The sequence below is a fragment of the Zosterops lateralis genome (genome assembly GCF_965231275.1).
Source record: "Zosterops lateralis genome assembly, chromosome: 5".
Classification (NCBI taxonomy): Eukaryota; Metazoa; Chordata; class Aves; order Passeriformes; family Zosteropidae; genus Zosterops; species Zosterops lateralis.
This window is the reverse complement of record NC_139766.1, coordinates 5,720,280-5,742,439: the sequence shown is the minus strand read 5'-3', so window position 1 is coordinate 5,742,439 and position 22,160 is coordinate 5,720,280. Positions and strand designations below refer to the sequence as shown.

General features: G+C 49.2%; 1 protein-coding gene across 2 annotated transcripts; it reads left to right on the top strand.

The window, feature by feature from the left end:
- Nucleotides 1-271: 271 nt before the first annotated feature.
- On the top strand, nucleotides 272-17,597 carry RPIA (ribose 5-phosphate isomerase A). 2 transcript variants are annotated; one of them, XM_083861622.1, is made up of 9 exons: nucleotides 272-469; nucleotides 5,694-5,754; nucleotides 7,787-7,842; nucleotides 11,659-11,718; nucleotides 12,578-12,642; nucleotides 12,966-13,034; nucleotides 13,539-13,680; nucleotides 14,164-14,263; nucleotides 16,395-17,597. In XM_083861622.1, exons 1-9 carry the CDS (start codon nucleotides 287-289, stop codon nucleotides 16,490-16,492), a joined length of 834 nt encoding a protein of 277 aa, XP_083717748.1. In that variant the 5' UTR covers nucleotides 272-286; the 3' UTR covers nucleotides 16,493-17,597. The 2 variants fall into 2 exon arrangements, with proteins under 2 accessions (XP_083717748.1, XP_083717747.1); XM_083861621.1 differs by lacking the exon at nucleotides 272-469 and adding an exon at nucleotides 5,246-5,320.
- Nucleotides 17,598-22,160: the final 4,563 nt, after the last annotated feature.

Genomic DNA, 22,160 nt, shown 5'->3' with positions numbered 1-22,160 from the left:
CCCCTCCCGGTGGGACACCCCGCATCCCTCTGCTCTTTGCCGCCTTCCAGCCCCGGCAAACCCGTCTCTCGGTACTTATAAATGTATAGACATCGATTCAACAAGTTGCTCCGGGCACTGTCGGGCATTGTGGGAGCTGTAGTTCGCCGCTCGCAGCACTACAAGTCCCATCCTCCCGGCAGAAGAGAGAGAGGAGGAGGAGGAGGAGGCGGAGGAGGAGAGGAGCCGGCACGGCCCAGGCCTGCAGCCCGTGAGGAAGAGCCCCCCGGGGGCGGGCCGCGCCGGCATGCGGCTCCCCGGCCGGCTCGCCCTGCTCCGCAGCACGCCCCTGGCTGCCCGGCCGCCAGGGAGGCTCCGAACGGGGCGGGCGGCGGCGCGGCGCGGCTTCTCCCGCGGGCGGCTCGGCGGCACCATGGCAGAGGAGGCCAAGAAACGGGCCGCCTTCGCCGCCGTGGACAAGCACGTCCAGGTGAGGCAGCCCGGGGTGCTGCGGGGCGCGGGGGGCTCGGAGGGCTCGGAGCCCCGGGGCGCGGAGCGGCCGCGGAGTGCGCGGAGCCTCCGGGAGCACGGACGGACCCGGAGTGCGCCGAGGGGTCCGGGCTGCAGGGACCGCCCAGAGCACAGGGAAACTCCGGAGTGCACGGACCCCCTCCCAAAGCACAGAAACTCCGGGGTGCAGGAACCCCCCAATGCACGGGGGGCCACGGGGTGCGTGGAGTCTCGCAGAGCACGGACGGAGCTCAGGGTGCACGGAGCGACTCCGGGGTGCAGAGACCCCTCCCCAAATCCCCAGACGGAGGTTGGGGTGCACGGAGCAGCTCTGGGGTGCAGAGAGCCCCTAATGCACGGAGCGGCCACATGGTGCACGGAGTCCCAGAGGCACGGACGGGTCCCGGGCTGCACGGAGCGGCTCCGGGCGCAGGGACGGGCTCTGGGGTGCCAGGGCTCTGAGTGCACGGAGCGGCCGGGAGCTGCACGGAGCGACTCCGGGGTGTCGGGACTCCACAAAGCTCAGAGCGGCCACAGGGTGCACGGATCTTCCCAGTGCATGGAGCAGCTCTGGATTGCAGGGACAGGCTCTGGGGTCCCGGGACCCCCCAGTACACGGAGTGGCAGTGAAGTGCACGGAGCTTCCCAGTGCATGGACGGGAATCCAGGATCCCCCAGCATACACACAGTGGCTCTGGGGTGCCGGGACTCCCCAAAGCACGAAGCGGCCACAGGGTGTGTAGAGTCTCCCGGTGCACGGACGGACCGTGGGATGCATGGAGCAATTTTGGGGTGCAGGGACACCCCAAAGCACAGGGCAGCCACGGACTGTCCCAGAGCACAGATGGACCTTGTGGTTCATGGAGTGGCTCTGGATGCAGGGACAGGCTTTGGGGTGCTGGGACCCCGCAATGCACAGAGGGGCCGTGGGGTACACAGAGTCTCTGGTGCATGGATGGACCCTGGAGTGCACAGAGCAATTCTGGGGTGCCGGGACCCCACAGAACAGAGCGGCCACAAAACATAGGGGTGCACGGAGCCTTCCAGTGCACGGACAGACCCAGGGCTATGCCGGGACTCCCCAGTGTATGGAATGGCCATGGAATGGACTGAGCTTCCGAGGGCATGAATGGGCTTCAGGTGGCACAGACCCCTGCAGTGCACAGAGCAGCCCTGGGGGTCATGGGTGCAATGGGGGGCACTGAGAATACCACCCCCACTCGGAGCATGAACAGTCCTGGGTGCAGAGGGGGACCCTGGGGTGCATGGATGGGTCCTGCTGAGCCTCTTTCTCTTTCGCTTTGGACTTCACTTCCTTTAGCTGAGGTGAAGGGAGAAAACTGCTTTTCCTTCCCCAGTGTGTGCCTCCCTGGCAGCAGCTTCGTGTCTGATCCAGCTCAGCACTGTGTACCCCGAATTTGGGGTAATATCTTGCACTTCCAGTCTTTGTGCACCCTCCTGCGAGCTGGGCTGTGTGGGAGTTCAGGCTAATGCCATGTACTGCTCCTTTCCCCAAGTCCAGGATGTGCTGCTGCTGCTGCACCCCGTTTGTGAGCACCCAAGCAAGGAGCAACAGTCCCTGACCAGGGCGTTGTGTCTTGTCCTTTTGAAGGGAGAGAAATGCACCCGGGGGCTTGAGTGTCAGATAGGGCTGGAGCTGCCTGAAGTTTGGCACAGCCCGACTGGAAGATGAACGGTTACAGTCACACAGGGTTATCAGTGCCAGCCCTTTCGCAACAGCCGTGGTGAAATCGGGGTGAGGAGCTGCCGTTAAGAAAGTCGATATTAGCAGTTAGGGGAGGAAAACAAAATCCCTTTTCCTTCCTGCCCCCCCCTTCGGTAGGTTTTGAAGTTCAGTTGCTGGTGGCTTCCTTTATGTGCCACGAAAGCTTGTCTGGTTCTGCAGCCCCTTTCCTCTGAGCAGTCTGTACCTGCCTGAGAGAGCACAGCCACATGCTGTGTGACACCCAGCCCTGCCAGGCCAACACCATCTACAGTGATCAGGCTGTGAGATAGGGGAGCCTGGGGGCTCTGGCAGCTGCAGGACAATCCCCTTTCTTACCCAAGCAAGCCCAAAATTGTGCACTGGGGGGTCGTGGGAGGAAGGACTCGTGTCACAAGACATGGAGCCAAGACATTGCTGTTGCTGTGAGTTACTATAAATGAGGCCTCCTTTGATTTGGGGGAAAACCAGAACTTCTGGACTTTTATAGTGAAATAGCTTTTGTGCTGTTTTATGGCCAAGCAAACTTAGGATAATGTTTCTGGCTGTGTTCCAGCTGACTAAAGTTCAGTGTCCAGCTTGTGATGCTGGTAAGTAAATTAGGCAGTGTCTGGGGTAATACCCCAGTGCTTGTGCAAGCTGGCTGCAAGAAATTGTGGAGAAGGAGCTCAGGGTCACTGCCCAGGAGCTGGATGGTCTGAGCTGTCAGTTTGCACTGTCGGGGGGCAGATGCTGGTTGTAATGGATACCTTTGTGTTTGCTTGTTAGAGCTCTCAGGAGGGAGCAACTTCATTTCTGAAAGCAAAGCTGAGGCTTCCCCTTCCACAGCAGGGATGTGTGGGAGACACCAGGGTTTGGTTCTGCTGGACAAATCTCTCTTGTTTAACTGTGCCATAAATCTGTGGCACTGAGGGCTTGGGACTGGGACTGGTACTGGATAAGGCTCCTCACTTGGCATCCACCTTCACACCCATCCCTGCCTTGCCAGGACAGCAGCTCCTCGTGTGGCAGATGTAAACCTGGGTGTGGGAGGGGGGATTAGGAGAGGAAAACTTGTTTCTCTCTTTTTTTTTTTTTTATTTTTTTAATTAAAGCTAGATTGGTGTGTTTACCCAAAGCACTTGTCCCCCTGACAGCTGCAGGAGCAGGGTTCCCCAGTTCTGGAGTGGACACTGAGGTGACCAACCTCAAAGCCCTTGGACTGTGGGGCTGTGACAGCCTGGGGGAGCAGGGCTGGCACAGGGCTTGGGGCTTTAGAGCTGTAAGCTGCTTGGGGAGAGCTGGCTTTGCGTTTATACAACACCTCTGAGGGCGGGCCCTGCCAGCAGCTCTGTTAGAAATGAAAATACAGGTACTGCCCTATGTCCTGCTGCCCCAGAGAGGACTGAGCAAACTTTGGGATTTGCTCTGTATTTATCTACTGCTTTTAGCTGGACCTCTTTGTTCTCTGATCTTGGGTTGGACTGGTCAGTGCCTGTGTGCTGCTGATACTGCTCCATGTGTATTGCCTTGTTGGCCTCTGTAATGCTGGACAGTGTATTTAGACCCTTGGGTTGGCTGAGAAAATGCTGTGGTCACTGTCCACTTCACCCATACGTGGATCCTCAGCTGTGCTGTGGCTCAGTGCCTTGGTTTTGTTTGGTGGGCTTCTGGTAAACAACTGGAAAAGCAATTTTTTTGCATGAGGTGCTGCTCCTCAGTGCTCTGCTTCTCACCAATGTTTGCCCTGCCCCTGTTTTTAAAAGTGGATGTTTTGTGGTTGGTTTGGCCTCTGGTCTGGCTGAGGAGGGAGAGATGGGAATTACACTAAGGCAGGGGCTGTGACAGCGCCAGTTTATGCTGGTTTAAGGTGCTGCTTCACCTCTAATCACTGATAAACAGATGGGCTGGGACCTTTGTGAGCTCTTCCTGCTTCATTACAGTGGAGTCACTGATGCTGAGGCTTTCCCCATCCCTTTAGGGTACCCAGCTGCTCCAAGAAGCTGTGTCACCCTACAGAAGTGAGGGCAAAGAGAAGAACCTGCCTCTCCCCAGGTCAAAACAAGTCTTTTGGGAACACTGGTACTGCCTGTGTCCTGCCAGCCTCTGCACAGCTTTGCTTGTCCCTGCCTTGGCTGGCCTTGCTTGGCTCTGCCTGCTGGGTGGGTGACACTGGGAGCCTCAGGAGCTGCTGGGTTTCTGCTGGCCACGTTGCAGGTGTGCAGCAGTGACCTGTTGCTCTGCCCAGCTTTGCAAAGTCACGGTGGTTAGTGAGGGCTGGGATGTAAACTGAGCCTCTGTTTTTGGAGAACTCCTGTTTTCTTTAAGCTTTTAACCTGCAGAAGCAAGAGAAATGACTAATCCTAGGGGAGTGTGACCTGTCTTGAACTCCACCTTTTCAGGTAAACTTGCGTGACAGCAAGATTTTAGCTGGTTGAAGTGCTGCAGGTGTGGCTTTTTCCACAGCTGCTGAAATCTGGATTTGCTGCACACGAGGAAAGAGCTCCAGATCTGTCTAATGTCCAAGAGATAATGCACAACAGCTCTGTGCCTGCATCTCTGGTTGTCTTCATGTCTTCCTCATCTGAAGTCTCTGTGGTGATACTGGGCCTCTTTAAGTCAATTTGAGCTTTGGATCCCATCCAAAGAAAACAAAGTACACTGAAAATGGGAAGAGCAGAAGGCTGCAGGTCACTTACAGGGGGTGGGAAACTGAGTTGATAATAAACAGAGACTGACGTGGCAGAGAATATGTCTTGCAGAAGTAACACAAGTGCACTCATCCACCCTCGGCCTGCAGCACCTTTTAGGAGTGTATCTGTGTTGTGGATGACAGGGCAGTGATCCTTCTGAAATCAGGCAACACAGAGAAAGGCCAGGATGGAGCTGTGGTTAAAATTTCATCCTCTTCAGCACACACTGCCAGGCTCACCCACCTTTCAAGTTTTGCTGGACTCTCCTATAGGCAGCTTTACACTCTGTTTTGGAAAACATTTTTTATTATTCACAGGAACAGCTGCTGTGCTCTCTGCTTTGGCTGCTGGTGCATCTGTGCCGTTTACAAACGAGATGGTTGGCAGCAAACCCAGCCTTTTACTCTGTGGGTTCCTTGGGAGATTTTATCTTGAGGTTGTTTCCCCTTCTTCCTCTGTGGTATTGTCTGAAATTCACAGCCTTCCGGCAGGAGAGCTTTCATGGAATGCCAGCAACCACCAGCGAGTGTGCATTGAACACCCTGAGATCGGACTGTGCTGGTAATTAGCAAGCACATGTCCTTTAATGAGAGGGAGAGTTGATTAAAATCCCTTGGCCGCAGACCATGGCCGTGCCCTCACTGGCACAGTGCGTTCCTTTCCTTGCCGGTGGAGTGCTGAGATGCTGTGGCCACGTGCAGCCCTGGACAAGGCTCCTCTTGCATGTGTTTATAATGCCAGTTTTGCAGGGGAAAGTGGACAGTGTGGAGCCTCCAGTAAGATCATTCCTCTGTCTCTTTGATTTGCAGAACAATCAAGTTCTTGGGATCGGAAGCGGATCTACGATAGTACACGCCGTGCAACGATTAGGTAGGAGCTCCACTTCCTGACCCTCCCACCGCACAAAATCCCCTTTTCCATCTGCCCCAACTACTTGAAAAACACCCTAAATCACCGGCATGCTGACTTAGAGCTGATGCCTCGGGTCTGTTCACCTGCTGCTGTGTCCTGCTTGAAGCTGAAGGTTAAAACTGGGTGTTGGGCTCCTAAATTATTACCTGAGAGTCCTGAGGAGGTAATGATTTGCCACCTGTTCTCCCCACACAGCCAGGAAAAGCTCTCCATTGGCACCCACCACAAACTGGAGCTGAACTCCTTGGTCTGGTTCCAGCTTTGCCCAGCTCTGCCCAGTGCTGACTTGCTGTGTGGCTCGGGGCCATGCAGCTGCTCTGCTTCCTTTAACCCCTTTGCCTGTGGCTCATTTTGCTTCCCACATCCACACGTTTCACACTGAGGGCCCTGCTGAGGTGTAATGAAAACAAGGAATGTGAAACCCTGCTGCATTTTCTTTATGTACCCTGCAGCCAGGTTTACCTGCTTGCTCCAGGTGCAGGAGTTTGCTCAGGGTGTGATTCAGAAAATTTCAGCAAAATATTCAAGTGAGGCAAATGCAGTTTTGCAAAGTGAGTGTGAGGGTTATTATTTTCATGGCTCATTACAGAGGGTGCAGAGGTTTAAAGTTCCTTTGCAGGGCATTCTCAGTCCTAGATTTGCTTGTGGAGGTGCTGAATTTTGGATGTCCTTGGATGCAGAGCAGAGCAGCTGTGGGGGCCATGGTGGGTTGGGAGTGCAGGATCAGCCCTGTTCTTCTTGGGGATTTTGCTTGAATACAGAGGAGGAACCACAGAATCATTAAGGTTGGAAAACACCTCCAAGATCCTCAAATCCAGTGCAGCACCACTGTGTTCACCACCAAACTATACTCACCAGTGTTACATCCACACCTCCAGGTATGAATATTCCATCACTTCCCTGGGCAGCACAGGCCATTGTGTCCCACCTGTGTGGAAGTCCCCTGGTGACCTGCAGCTCCCTTGGGCAGAGCTGTCCTGCAGCCCAGAGCAGGCTGAGATCTGAGCACAGCCCAGCCCTTCACTGTGCAGGGTCACAGCAGGGCTGAGGCTGCCCCTTGTCACCCATTTCCCACTCTGTGATGCACTTCATTGTCTGGGAGCTGCTGTTCAGCCTTCTGGGCTTGGCTCAGCACTGCAGCCACTCCCTCCTTGAGCACAGAATCAGTCTCTAAATAAATGGCTATTGTATTTGAAGAGGAGTGGCTGTTCCAAGCTGCATATTCTGGCTTTTCATGTCTCCTGATTGCTTTAGAACTGGGATGTGGCTTGTAACAACATCCAGCCTCACGTATTGCATGTGCAATCCTTCCAGCAGCAGCATTACCTTGGAGCCTGTAGCTCGTGTGCTTGCTCTGGTGCATGAGCTCCTGCTGACTCTTGGGCTGTTGGCTTGTGCCTGAGTATTGTAATTACTAAAATAACATTTTGTCCATAATGATATCTTAGTAATAGATTTTAGTCATTTGAGGTTAGCCTAGGGGGAGGAAATATTTCCTTCCATTTAATGGAATACTGTACTTTATTAGTTCTTTCCCTGCTATATATTTAAATGTTCTATAATAAATTAATGTGATGTCCCCAGGGCAACAAGCCAGCAAACCTTTCAGACAGCTGCTGGAGCTCTGTGTTTACATGGAGAGCAGCAAAAACCTGTCTAATGGAGTGAGAGAGGGGATAGGGCTGATTTCCCAGGTGAGGATTTGATGATGAGGCTCCTCTGCTGCTGGAGACATAAAGGTTGAAGGCTCATGGTGGCTTGGGCTGGGTCAGAGAGTGTGTTTAAACATTTCTGAGTGTTGAAATTGAGCCTCAGCCTATGGAGGGGGCACCTGTTTGCATTTTGAGCGTGACTGAGTTATTTGCAAGCCAAGCAAGTAATTGCAATGAATCAGAGGGGCTGTGCTGAACTGAGGTTTCTTAAAGTGGAAGTTGCTGTGTTTTTGCCTTGTGCAATGAACAGACCAAGGCTTCTGCTTTTTTTCCTGCAGCTGAGCGAGTTAAGGAGGAGAACCTGACAATTGTCTGCATCCCTACGTCCTTTCAGGTGAGTGCTTTCCTCCTTTGCTTTCTGCCAGTCCAAACACTCCTGCAGGGGATCTCCCCTGGGCTGGGGGACAGTGGTGTGAATGAACCAAAAGCACCAGTGAAAGCAGTCATGGTGCAGCCTACAGAAAGACCTCCCAAAGAAGGTGATGGTGCTGTGTTACCCTGATCTGAGCTCAGGGCTGGGAGGTGTATTTGGAGCCAGTGTGGTAAAGCTGGTTGTGTCAGGGTTGGTGTGTGGCTTCTTCTGGATCCCACTTGAAGGAAAATGCTGCTTAGTGGTGAACCAGACTCGTAGTGCAAAGCTCAGTGGAGACACTTTGTCTCCTTTGAGTCTGTATCAGCCCTGACAGCTGTAAAGAATAATAGCAAGCTCTTGTGTTTTCAGCAGGAACTTCAAATGCATCAGCTGGATTTGATAAGAAATTGCAGAAGAGAAATTGCCTTAACCTCTTGTTTGCTGTGCAGCCTTTGCAGGAATTGGTTCATACCAAGCTAGATGTTGAGAGGGCTGGAGGGAGAGGGAGAACCTGCCTTGGTGGTGGAATACAGATCTGCTGGGGAAGCTTTTGAGCCTCTCCCATGCCTTTGGCAGCTGGCTTCGGTTTCTTTGCCTCTGTTCACTGAGGTGGGCACCTCCTTTTGGGCAGGCAGAGGTAACATGGTGGGGACCACCTGAAGGTCTTCAAGGCTGGGTGGCAATATCCCAATGGAGGACTTGTGTCCTTCTCATGGTCCTGGTGCGAGCCTGGGGACTACTTCTGTCACAACCATGTCACCATGAGGGCAGTCAGGCAGTGTGGCAGGTGGAGCAGAGCCTGTTCTGTGAGGTTTTCAGGCACTGGGTGGGTAAAGCCCTGAGCAACCTGGGAGCTGTCCCTGCTTTGACCTGGAGGCTGGATAGAGACCAACATGAATTATCCTAAAATCTTAGGAAAACTTAACATCTTACCCTGTAGTTGTTAAGGTGTGGTGGTGACAGGGCTCTCTATTCCCAGCTGTTGCAAACAACTGGGGTATAATGCAAGGTGCTGCAAAGTGGAAAAAAAAAAATTAACCTATATCAGTACTTCAAATTAACCTATATCAGTACTTCTGTTGCTTATGTAGACTGTGGTGAGAGTCTGATTTGTCTCAAATGCTTCCCACTCTGAAATGTCACGTCCCCTGTGAATCTAGGAGAAGTGCTCTGAGTTCAGTCATTAGTTCTTAAAGAAAATATTGATGAAGCTGTTGTAGTGGGCCTGGGCTGGAGCCTGTCCTGCCTTGAAATGTTTTCATAGTTCATTTAACACCACTGAGTTTCTTACCAGTAAAACAGAAAAGTTGCTGTTAAAGGGAAGAGAGAGATTGTTCACCTGCAGGAGCCAAAATTCCCAGCATGGGGCTGCCTTGTATCTCTTGCAGTCCTTTAGACCTCAACCAATTCCGAGTGAAGCACTCCCAGGTCAGCAAAACAGCCTTTTATTTTCACTGTGCACAGGTGTAGATGGCTGCCTGAGGTCACTGGCAAGGAAGAGTTGGTTTCAGTGGGCTTTTATACTCCTCCCTTCCCTGTTGTCAGGTCATTAATGCATCACCATCAGTAAAGCTAGAGCAGGGTAAGTATCTGTGCCCCGGCGTTTGCGTTGTCTCTGTTCACCGGGACGTGTGCCCAGAGCACGGAGTGGGACTGCTCCTGTCCAGTGCTGTGCAGTCACCACCACTTCTCCCTCAGTTATGGGAGCTCTGCTTTTGATTCCCACTGCTCCCATCGCCTTGCAAGCAGAGCCTGGAGAGAGCCAAGCCACCTTGTTGCCACAGCACTGACTTTAAGCTGTTCAGGGGTCTGGCCTGCATGTGCAGCACAGTGTTTTTTAATGCTTTCAGTTCCCCAGATCCCTGGAAATCTCCTTTTGTGAACACCATGTGATGAATGCCAACCCACTGGTTTTTACTCCTTTCATTTTGTGAGTTCTTAGGGCCCCACAGGCCATGAGTGTTAAAACTGCATGCTATGAAATGCCATGATAAACTCTTCAAATCATATTTTGTTGCCAGGAGCGCCAACTGCTAATTCTAATGTTTCTGGGATGCCAGTACCTCTGACTGATGCATTCTGTTAGTGTTAGTGGGTAAATTCAGAGGAATCAGCTGATGTAGGCTATTGCTCTGGGGTTTCTTGGTCTAGCTGCAGCATGGTAGCAAGTTTGGAGTTAAGCAGAGTCTGTGCAAGGAGGGAATCTCACTCAAATGATGATTTGTAACACAGAAAATTCAACCAGTTAGAGATTCTGCAGATGACACCAAGCTGGGTGGGAGTGTGGATCTGCTGGAGGGCAGGAAGGCTCTGCAGGGGATCTGGACAGGCTGGATGGATGAACTAAGGCCAGTGGTCTAAGGTCCAGCAAGGGCAAGTGCTGGGTCTGTACTTTGTCCACAGCACCCCCTGCAGAACTCCAGGCTGTGGGCAGAGTGGGTGGAGCAGCTGTATGACAGAAAAGGACCTGGGGGTGCTGGTGACAGCAGCTGAACATGAGCCATGGTGTGCCCAGGTGGCCCAAAAGGCCAATGTCACCTGGCCTGTGTCAGCAATGGGGGGCAGGTGGGGCAGGACCAGAGCAGAGATTGTCCCTCTGTCCTGGGCACTGGTGAGGCCACATCTCAAATACTGTGTTCAGTTTTGTTCCTCTTGGCAAAGGCACTGAGAGGCTGGAGCGTGTCCAGAGAAGGGAGTGGAGCTGGGGAAGGGTCTGGAGCACAGGTGGGATGAGGAGCAGCTGAGGGGACTGGGGGGCTCAGCCTGGAGAAAAGGAATCTCAGGGAGGACCTTCTAAGTCTCCACAACTCCCTGACAGGAGGAGGCAGCCAGGTTGGGGTTGGTCTCTTCTCCCAAGTAACAAACAACAGCAGGACAAGAGGAAATGGCCCCAGGTTGCGCCAGGAGAGGTTTAGATTGGATATTAGGAAAAATTTCTTCACTGAGCAGGTGGTCAAGCACTGAACAGGCTGCCCAGGGCAGTGGTGGAGTCACCAGGGATGGAGGGATGTAAAAGCCATGTACTTGTGGCATTTGGAGATATGGTTTAGTGGTGGCCTGACAATGCTGGGTTAAGGACCTGATGTTAGTAAAGCTGGCCAAACAATTCTGTGGTTCCCTGTTTGAGCTGAGGGACTGAGGCAAGGGCAGCTCTGGGTGCCCTGTGTTGTGTTGCCACTAGAGGGAAACACACAGCCACTGCAGGAAACGTAGATCAAAGCCACGAAGCAGCTGTTTCAGCAGCTTCCCACACTTTTCCCACGAGCTGTGGGTTTTTTGTTTACTTTTTAGCTCATTTCCAATATGAAAAATATTTTCTCTGTTAGTTCCACATTACTGTGGTGTAAATATTAATTTTCTTGGTCCCATTTTTCAGGCGAAGGAGATGAGAAGGTCTGGATGGGTGTGAGGGAGAATGATGTTCCAAGCTGAAAAAACACAGGATTTAAAAATTCCATATCTGCTTTAGTGCTTAGATACAAGTGATTCCCACCAAGCTGATGAGGCCTCCTGCTATTTAGTATGGAGAGACCCAAACCCAGGAGTCCTGTTGCACCACATGAGCATTTTAGTTCAAATCAGCAGCAGGATTTTCTTTTGATTAAACTGCTCTGGTGTGGAAACATCATTTTCTCCTTGCTGTGTGTTCCTGCTGCAGCCTCTGCACGAGCTCAGAGTGGAGCAGTGGAGCTCTCCCAAGGAGTCTCCATCCTTGCTGCAGCCAGGGAATGACACCAAGAGCCTCTTTTCCTTTCCTGCCACTGGTAAATGGTGTTTTGTTGTCTTCTTGGTGCACAGGCCCGTCAGCTGATCCTGCAGAATGGCTTAACGCTGAGTGACTTGGACCGAAATCCAGAGGTAAGTGGGGCCAGGAGGTGAGACCTCACCTGGCTTCCTCTCACCTGGTCCTTCAGAAAGCATCCAGGCTCCTTAGTCATCCCCTGAGGGTGAATTTGGGCAGCCACACTGCAGAACATGAGTGAGAACTTGAGTTGGGACAACAGGAAACAGCCTCAAGTTGTGCCACAGGAGGTTCAGATTGGATATTAGGAAAAAATTCTTCACTGAAGAATTGGTTAAGCACTGGAACAGGCTGCTCAGGAGAGGGGTGGAATCAGCATCCCTGGAAGTGTTCAAAAAACATGTAGATTTGATGCTTAAGGACATGGTTTAGTGGGGACGTGGCAGGATTTGAGTGGTTGGACTCAATGATCTTAAAGGTCTTCTCTAACCTTAATGATTCTATGATTTTAACAGGTTTAGTTTATTTTTCCCCCAAGTTCTGTCTTAGTTCTTGTCCCTTTAGATGGCAAGAAGGCTGCTGAGTTGTGTTGCCTCCAGGTGCTTGGCATTTCTTCCAAGATGAGGCTTGAGACAGGGATATTGCTGAACTGTCAAAGATCTTTCCTGGGAAAATCTTGCACGCTGGTCCTTAACACCAGAGGCTAAAGAGATGTGCCTTGCAGACCAGCAGTTGGTTTGGGTTTCTCTTCCTCTCACATGCCTGGGGTTGTTAGAGGGGTTTGGGTGGTCTCAGGGTGTCCCTGGGTGGCCCATCAGACACTTGTCTCTGCTCAGGCTGGCATCAAGGTGGTCCCAGCTCTGGTGACATTTGTGACTGCTGCTTGGAACCCTCCACCCCTAGAGCTGCACCAGGAGCAGGGCCTGGATGCCGCACAGGAGGGGTTTCCACATCCATTGTCTCCTCTTCCCACAGCTTGATGTTGCCATCGATGGAGCAGATGAGGTGGACTCTGAGCTCAACCTTATCAAAGGTGGCGGGTGAGCCTTGATGTCCCTCTGTCTGTCCCTCTGTCTGTCTGTCCCAGTGCGGCTGGTGGGGGCTCTGAGCACCCCTGTGTGGCTGTGGATGTCTCTGGGAGAGGATCCTGTGCAGGGCTGTGTGGAGATGCCTCCTGGCCAAGGCTGCCAGGGACAAGGGACAAAAAGTAAGGGGTGGGGATAAGGAGGATAAGGTGTGGGGCAATTCCAGCATCAAAACCAGCAAAAACATATTGGAGGGGGCTGGACTTCAAGGCCATTAGGCACACTGAGGAGCAGTCTGATGTTTTCTGGTTTTGTTTTTATTTTTTTCCCCCTTGCAGTGGCTGCTTGACACAGGAGAAGATAGTTGCAGGATTTGCCAAGTGCTTCATTGTTATTGCTGATTACAGGTGATGATATTACTGTTCATAATATCTTTCTCCTCCATGGGAGGTTTCAGATGGTGCTGTGTGTTAGGCCATTGTTGTCATTCCAATGGTTACAGGAGAGCAGGAATGGGTGGAAATGAGCCTGGCTCCCAGTATTTTAGCAATTCAATTTATCTTTTTTCCTTAATTTTCAACTCAGCAGGCCTGCTTGGGAGTCAGCAGAGCTTGTGGGGAAGTGGCAGTTCTGCTGTCTGAGCTCAGTGATTGTCAGCATGGGATAAATTTTCCAGCCATGGGGCTGTGGGAAAAACAACTCCAGTTCTGCTTGTCCAAAACATGTCAAAATAGGCTTGTGAGTGGATAGAGCATCGTGCATTAAACTGGCTCTTGGGCACAGCACACATGGACTGATCCTGTCTCCTCCTGAGCCTTGTGCCCAAGGGGTTTGCAGAGGGCTTGGGGTGGTGTTAATGGTGTCAGCAGTGTAATGTCCAGCACTAATCCCACCTCAAACTGTGCCCTCAGGAAAAAGTCTGACCGCCTTGGGGAGCAGTGGAAGAAGGGAGTTCCTATCGAGGTCATCCCCATGGCCTATGTCCCTGTCACCAAAGCCCTGACCAAAAAATTTGGCGGTGTCGTGGAGCTGCGGATGGCTGTTAACAAAGCAGTGAGTGTCCCTGGCAGCCCTGCTTCCTCCAGGGAACAAAGGGGGGACCAGAGATCTGGCCCTTCATCTGGTCAAATCTGGGCTTTCACTCCCACAAGTGACATCTTGTGGAACTCCTCCTTATAATACTTTGGTTACTGAATTGTGTATTTAGGTGTTCAGGCTGCTCACTGAAAGCCTCTCTGGCTATGACTCCTCAAGGAGCATCCCAGAGCAGGGAGCAGAGGGATTGCCAGCCTGGGTCTCACCTGCTGCTCTGGGGGTGTTGGGGGGCTGTAGGGCAGTCTGAGCTGCCAGTGAGGGTCTTGAGTTGGGGGTGATGGTTTCATTGACAGGTTTGTTGTGGGGACGGCCCCAATTTACATGAATGATGACTCTAAATCACTGCAGTGAAGACAGCTGGTCCCAGTGAGGGCTGTGACAGTCCCTGGGTGGGATCAGGAGGCACGAGGCTCATGCCATGACAACTGTGTTTGCTTCCAGGGCCCTGTGGTGACAGACAACGGGAACTTCATCCTGGACTGGAAGTTTGACAAGGTTCACGATTGGCATGAAGTGAACACCGCCATAAAAATGATACCAGGTGATATCTGATTTCTTAAAAACCACAAAAGCTGGCTGAGATTGGGTGTGTGATAAGTAACCCGGATTGTGGCGGCCCTCTCCTGCATATGAGGAAATGTGTGTGTGTGTATTTGCTGCCCTTCTGCAGGTCCCTGCATTTGCTTCTACTCAAGAGAGCAGACAGCTTAATTGGTATAATTGTGGCTTTTTCCATGTGGTGGTGAAAACCTGGAGTGATGCTGGTTGATGTTGACACTGTTTCCCATTAGGCACAACAGTCCTGTCCTCTTCCTTACTCTCCTTGTGCCCATTTAGAGAGGCACTTTTAGTGGAAACCCTGGTGCACTCTGGAGGGAGGATTTGCACCGTGCTGTGGTATTTTCCAGGAGCTGCTTACAGCTCTGCATCCCATTCCCATTGTGAAGCCCTCCCTGCTGGCCTTGCTGTGAGGATAAAATGTGCCCAAGCTCTTGCTGGACTCAAGCAGCAGTGGCTGAGTGCTCTGTTTGCAGACAAAACAGCCTCTTTGCAAGGACTCCTGCCTTGCCTGAGACCTGCTGCCCAGGCCAGAGCTGCCTCTGGGCCATCCAGGACTGCCCAGGGGCACTGGCACTCAGGGAAGGCTCTGAGTCCTCAGGGAAGCAGCATCTGCAACTCTTTCTGGTTATCTTGGCAAAACAAAGCCTGTCCCTGAAGTGCTGCCTTCACTGACTGCTCATGTCAGAACATGCAGGAACAGGTTGGGATCTTGTTGCACAAACAGGATCCCCACAAAGCAGCCATATATTGTCCTGGCACCACAGCTGGAACACCAGACCAGGCAGAGGCTCTGGGTGTAGGCTGGGTGAAGAGTGGCCAATAACTTCCAGTTGTTTCTGGTCTGTGGTTTTGCTTCCCTCAGTAGTTCTTACCACAGAATCACAGAACTGATGGGGTTGGAAGGGATCTGCCCCTGGTGCAGTGCTCCATATCCTAATCCAGTTGCTGCCCATGGCTCTGTATCATCAGAGCTGTGTCTGTGCAAGAGACAGACAGTGCCTGGTTGCTCTGCACAGCAGGAACTTCTTCCCTGCATTTGTTTTTGGTAGAGAAAGGAATAGTAAATAATGGGACCTGTTCCACCCTGTGGGTGTGGTCTCAGTACTATTTTCTGCTCAGAAATACACCTGTTAAGGGAAGAAGAGCGTCTTCCCTACCCAGAAGTGGATGAGCCTAAATGTGAGGCTGTTAAAGTCTAAATGCAGTGCTGGGGGAAGGGTTTTGGCCACCCTGTGCTTGTGGTGGCCCTTGTCCTCCTTTTCTGTCCACCTTCCTGGCCTCTGGCTGCCTGTCAGTGATCACTGTGAAGTTAGGAGCACCCCATAATTAAGTGCAATCGGAAGTACATTTACTAATGGGCTACAAATTGCAGAGGTAGCACTGGAGCTGCCAAGTCTTAACATTTGAACAAGTGTGAGCCAGGTGATTCCTTACAGGAGAATCTTTCAGATGATCTGTCTCTGTAAGACACGAAAGAAAGATGACAGACTCAAAATATTTCAGAAGGCAAAGAGCATAGAAAAAGGCCTTTATTGTCTAATTTTTACTGCCTTCTTGAGATGTTCGGTTGGTGAATAGGAATGACACTTCTCTAATGCCATTGGTTAAACCAGAGAAACAGCAAAACACCACCTCGAGGAAGGTTGTTTTGAGAAAGAACAGTTGTTTGCCAAGATTGTTTTGTGAAAAAGCTTTCTTGAGAAATTTTTCTTTGGGAAAATTTAGCAGCTGCCAGCAGGCTAAATTCTCTCAGGCCCACAGTGATCCCCAGTCCTGTGGGGGTGTGTGCAGCTTCCTCCTGTTCCCATGGGTCATCAGAGGGCAGAAAATGGTTTTCTTGTGATTGTGTTGGTGCAACAGTGATGGCTGGGGCAGCGTGAATGTCAGGGGAGCTTTGGGAGTTGTTTCTCAGTGTCTGGAGAGTTTTTGCTGGGAGTGGCTGCATGGAAAAGACTTCCCAGCAGCTCCCTGTGTGGCCAATACAGGCTGGACACTTCTCCAAACCCCTGATGGAGGGCCCTGGTGCATTTTAAGGAGCACAACACAGGCAGGGCAGAGAGCAGGAGCCCAGGGGTGGCTTTGGCAATAACCAGCGACCTCTCGTTCCGCAGGCGTGGTGGAGACGGGGCTGTTCATCGACATGGCTGAGGTGGTGTATTTCGGGATGGAGGACGGCTCTGTCAGCGTGAGGGAGAAGCAGCCCTGCTGACAGGGCCCTGCCACGGGGACTCAGCTGTCCTGACCGTGCCAACCCCGACGTTTTGCCTTAAGGAGCAGCGGCTGTCGCAGGAGACCCGCGGGAACGGCCATCGGAACCCGCTGGCGTGATACTGAATGTCTTTTTTTAAAAAAAAAACAAAACAAGTGAAGAAACAAAACAAACAAAAAATAGATTCTATTTATATATATATATTTTTACTTTACAGGAATGTTGTCTTTTTTTAATGAGTCATTTCGAGGAATTGCTTTAACGTTTTTATTTTCTTTTCTAAGAAATACTTACCAAAACATTACTCCCTGGTTTTGTGTTTGGAGGGTTTTTTGTTTTTTCTTTTTTTCAAAGAGAACTTGAATCCTTCTGGTTGCTCATAGTACTTAATGATGGAAGTCAGAAATGCAATCCTAATGCATCATTCCTATCTATCCTGGCTGGGAGGGTGATGTATGTAACAGGAGCACATCCAGTTGGGACCTGCTGATGCCTTATTTGGAACCTTTTTGGTTCAGTATTTTATGCCTTTTATTTTTCTATACCACTGTTTTTTAATAGTTCAGGATGTCTGGTTGTCCTCTGTGCACCATGACAATTCTCTGAGCCTAAGGGTGGTCTCTACATCTCCCTCTCTGGGACACTAGTAAGGGCCTTTTCTGGGCTTCTGTATGGAGGAGACATTCATCCTTTGAGCCAAACTCTGCTCTCATTTAATTCAGTACCTCTGATTAAAGTCTGTCCTGTAGCTGGAGATGTTTGGGACTTCATCCTTGTAGACCAAGAGCAGAACTGGGTGCTTGATGAAGTTTACAGGAACATATTTTAGCAGCTTAGGGCAGTAGGGAATAGTGTTCAGTGGCAAATGATTTGGTTTGGAATGAAGGTTAATTACCACCCCTCACAGCTGGTTGATTTGTGGAAGGATAGAGCAGAACGCACAGGAAATGGAGTCTTCCTGCCTAAATTTTCCATGTGTAGCAGGAGGGAGACACTCATTCAATATCTCATTTTTGGTGTATAGGTGCTTTGCATGGTTCTGATGTTGAAGTGCAAGCCCTCTCTTTGTGTTTTAGACACTGAAATAAAGAGCTGTTATACCAGACTTGGTGGTAATTTTGTTCTCAAAGTAACTTATTTTGTGGATAATGAGGTAGATCATGGTCAGACCAAATTCTGCCAACTTCCCCCCTGGTCAAACCCTTCTGCATTTTATTTCTTTTTGCTTAAGGTAAATTAATTATTTAAAATGAACCAAATGGTCAACACTCATTATCTGCAGTACTTTCCTCAACAGACACTGTCTTCAATTTGCACATCCAAAACCTGTGCATCTAAATCCAGCTCTTGTACTGAGCAAACTGCCAGCAGCTTGCTGGAAACACTGGGATTTCTTTTCCTGCAAGCCCGGGGCTGCAGGAGCCATTTGCAAAGCCCCAGCTCTGGCTAGGGGCTGTTTTCAGATGCTCTTGGGCTGCTAATGTAATCCTGGATAAACAGAGAGCAATCGAGCACAGCTTTGTGCCCAAGTGCCTTCTCACTCAGCGTGCTGCTGGAAATGAGATTAGCGGGAGCGAACGCTGCTGTTGACTCTCCTCTGTCTGAAATCAAACAGCTCCTTCTCAAAAAGCCAATAAACCCATTACTGTACCATTATTTTCTGGCCCTGAACCAGCTGTGATCTCATTCAGCTTTGTGCTTAGCAGGGGCTCCTTAGCCTGAAGATGGGCAGGTCTGATTCCTGAGCTGCTCTGGGTGCTGGGGTAGATCCCGGGGGGGGGGGATTTTGCAGCAGATTCCCCTCCTGGGGTGGGACTTTGAGTGGGTCTCAGGCTGTGGGTTATGGGCACGGTGTGCACTGTTCCACACAGCTGGAATTAAAATGTGAGGGTGGAATTAAAGCCCCTGGAGAAAATTTAGCATCTGAATCCTTGTGCAAGCTCCCCTAGCTCACATTTGCAGTCAGTAGATGGGGTTTGACTTCAGGGGCTCTTGGCAATGGTCATGTCCTTTCCCTTGGAGGCTGCCAGGCTCCCTCATCTGTCATGACCACCCTCACCCTCATCTGCCAGCACATTCAGGTGTGGTGCAGGGAGTCCATCTCCTCTGGGGTGGCTTTGTGCCCTGGCTCTGCCCTTTCACCAACACAGCCCACTTACACTGATGCTCAGCTGCCTTGCCACAAGCACATTTGAAGAAGGTGAAGTGTACAGGCAGCAGAGGTATTTCTAGCCCCTGGCCCTTGCTTTTCTAGGCAATCACCATTATTCCATATGCTTTTGGAGAGGTAACAGTTGATAGATGAGCATGCTGTGGTAGATCTCCAGCTGAGGGCAGGCATTGCAGCTCCCTGTCACTTCATTGGGTAGAAGCAGTGCAGCTGCTCCTGAGAGCCTCTGAACATGAGTTTGTTGAATTCGATTTCACCACCTTGGCTGGTTTCACTGTGGCATTTGCTCTGGGCTTTGGTTTGTCAAGACTCTTCCAAAGAGCCCTCAGAAGCCTTTAGAAATGGGCTGCCACTTCTATCCCACCCTGCTCCCTTGCAGCCTGGGAAGAAAAGCAGGGATATATTTTTAGAAGATGGCATTGGGAAAATAAAGCTATCAAAAGCAGGTGGGAGGAGGTGTCCTTTTACCCCCAAGGCAGGCTGGTTGTGGCTATTTAGGGTGCATTCCTGCAGTGGGTTCTGTTACCTGATGTGATCCAGTCCCTCCTGTTGCCTTTTGGATTGTGTGTGGTGGGTAATGCACGGAGATTTACCATTAGCACTGAATTATGGATTAACTTGGCCCTGGAGGAAACAAACGTTTCAAGAAAGCAAGAGCAGCACTAAAATTAATGAGCAACAGAGGTAATGAAACACTAGTCCCATTCAGGAAAAAAAAAAAAAAAAAAAAAAAAGCAATATAAATATAGTAAGTGAGTGCATCAGATTCAAATTAATTAAACAGTAGTTAATTAAATAATTAAGATGAATTAATTAAACTAACTAGAAAGAAATGTGTTTTGTTAAACCAACTCACCTTTTTCCATGTTGTATAGAAAGTATTACTATCTGTCAAGTTATTATAGTCAGTGTAGGATGGGATTTATGATCTGACATAATTACTGATCTGAGAAATGTGGCATAAAAAGAGGTGAAAATAATTAAGCAGGCAGCATAGAGGATGTGTGCTCTGGGTATTAAACAAAAAAATTACAGCTAAAGTGATGAGGAGAAAATCAGCATAGTTTAACCAGTGATAAAAATTAGCTGTGAGGAATATTAGTAAGCTGTAATATGTATTAATATCTTTCCATTTTTTAAGTGTGTGGATTTAACAAAAACCTGTGTAATAGACCACACTATCTGTGGTCCAGCTATACCAGGAAGGGAGGAGGAAAAGGAAAGATGTCTTCATTTTCAAAGTGATTTTTCAAATTTATCAAGCTTTTTGAATCCTCAAAAATGTCTTTGCAGCTTTATTTCACTCAGTGCATCAGCAGAAATGTGATGCATTTCAGACTGAAGATGAACTTGAAGACCTAAAATTGCCAGGTTTTTATACTGAAAACTTATGAAGTTTATTCATTTCCCCTTCCAGTAACTTTAATGGGAGTTTTATCATCCCTCTAACTCCATAACATTGGTAGCTGGGAGCAGGAGGGTTTTTTTCAGGGCATGAGACTTTCTATTTGTATTTTTACACCTCTCAACACAAACACCTCTTACACTTCCTTAGTGACACTTCAGGCCTTGTGAAAACCATGTCAGACCATCAACATTAAATGTAGTGAGCGAAACAGTAAAGGATCAGTCACTTGGTTTGCCTACAGGAAATTACATAAACTATTTTTTTTTTGTGAAAACAGAAGACTTTGTACAAGAATATCTGAGTGAAAGATAAAACCATCAGTCATGTTGGAAAGCAAAATATTTTTGAAGATTTATGTTGTTTCTGGAAGTCAATAACAGAAACATTCAGCAGAAGAAAAAAAATACGACTATTAAGCCAAATTCCTGAGATCTGTAAACCTCCTGACACTTCAATATTCAAGTTCACTTGGGGATGTTGAGTTAAAAATATTCTTAATCACACTATTCTAAGTTCATCCCATGCTGTATTGTTAAAAATATGTGCACATGAATTTGATATTACAAAAAAACCCCAAAACAACCAACCAAAACCCACAGAAGTGCCTGCAAACTGGAATGTTTTTTTTTTTTTTATTGTACACCTAACTCTAAATTCCCTCACGGTAGTCTTCCAGTGCAGGATTAATTAAAGAAAATACTACATCAAGTACTCTTTCTACTTATAAATGTCTCACAGGTTTGTGTAATCTCCTACGGAAGCTATTACTAGAATGCCTTATAGATCAAAATCTCTAATTAAACATTAATTCCCTTAAAACATTTTCAAAGCCTTGATTTCAGTAACTTACAAGTTTTATTTGCCTGCCACAGCATGCTGTCTTCTTTTAATCAGTATTTAATAACATGTACAGTTTAATCCCAATGTAATGTATTTGACCATGACAAATGAAACTGAAAAACCCCGCTGTAAATCTAGATGGTGAACTGGGATGCTGTTCTTACTCTCTTAATTTATTGCTGGGGGAAAAAAAAAAAGAAAAAAAAAAAAAAAGACAGTCCTGCCTTCTTCTAACCCTTTAAATGAGTATTATTTTCTGAAGAGGAGACTATAATTCTTTCCTTTACTTTTATGTGTAACTTAGTGAGGGCTGGACCAGATCAGTGAAAAGTCAAATCCAACAGCTCATAAGTAATGTACCAAAATCTTGTCTAATTGAAGAGCAAGGAGATAATCACACTTTCTACTTGGGAGGATTTTCAGGGCATGATCCACTGCATATAAGCACCTTGGGAAAACTCAGCCTCTTTGCCACAGACCACCACTTTTTGGACAGGGTCCTTGCAGGTTCCTCTGCAGGTCAGCTGTGGGCTGTGGCTTATCATTTATGAAATATTTCTTTCATCCTTATTTGAGAGCTCAAGCACCACATGCTGACCCTGGCTGGGGCTTTGGGATGTTCTTCTGAGTGTTTTTGCTCAGGCTCTGTTTTTTTCCTGTGGATTTGCTGCTGTGATAGCCCTGGTTATCAACAGCCTTTTCCAGCCTCTTTGCAGAGAGTGCCCAGCAGCCCAAGGCCATTATTGCTCCCTCATCTGATCCTTGGAAGCTGCTCAAGGAATTGTTTTGCTGTAATTCATATCTCTGATGCCCACAAATGCCCAATGGGCTTCATATCCAGTTCCTGGGGTGCTCTGCCTCACCAACACCATTGCGTCAGCACCAGTGAGGCTGGCCAAGAGCTTTTTATCACTTTTAAAGCAAGTCAGCAGGAAACCTTCAACAGCTTGAACATCCTCAGCTGTAGAATCATTAGAAAAATCCTCTTTGCTCACTGGATTGTACAGCTGGAGGTTTTGCCACATGTGACAGTCACAATCACATCAAAACATTACTCAGAGATTCAGTCTCATTTAATCCATCCTGTCTGGGCAATTTCTTGCCTTTTCTGTTTTTCAACTGAATCAGGTTTGGGTCATGTATAAAAGATAAAAAAGGTGGTTTTTTTTTTTTTTTTTTTTTTTTTTTTTTTTTTTTTTCTGAAAATCAGATGGACATGTTATTAAGCTCCCAGGCAGGCAGGCACAATT

Bases quoted from the DNA above. Each gene is read 5' to 3' on its own strand.
- RPIA (XM_083861622.1), top strand. From the start codon at position 287: ATGCGGCTCCCCGGCCGGCTCGCCCTGCTCCGCAGCACGCCCCTGGCT. The intron at 13,035-13,538 runs GTGATGATATTA...CTGTGCCCTCAG, and splicing joins ATTGTTATTGCTGATTACAG to GAAAAAGTCTGACCGCCTTG. The intron at 13,681-14,163 runs GTGAGTGTCCCT...GTTTGCTTCCAG, and splicing joins GGATGGCTGTTAACAAAGCA to GGCCCTGTGGTGACAGACAA.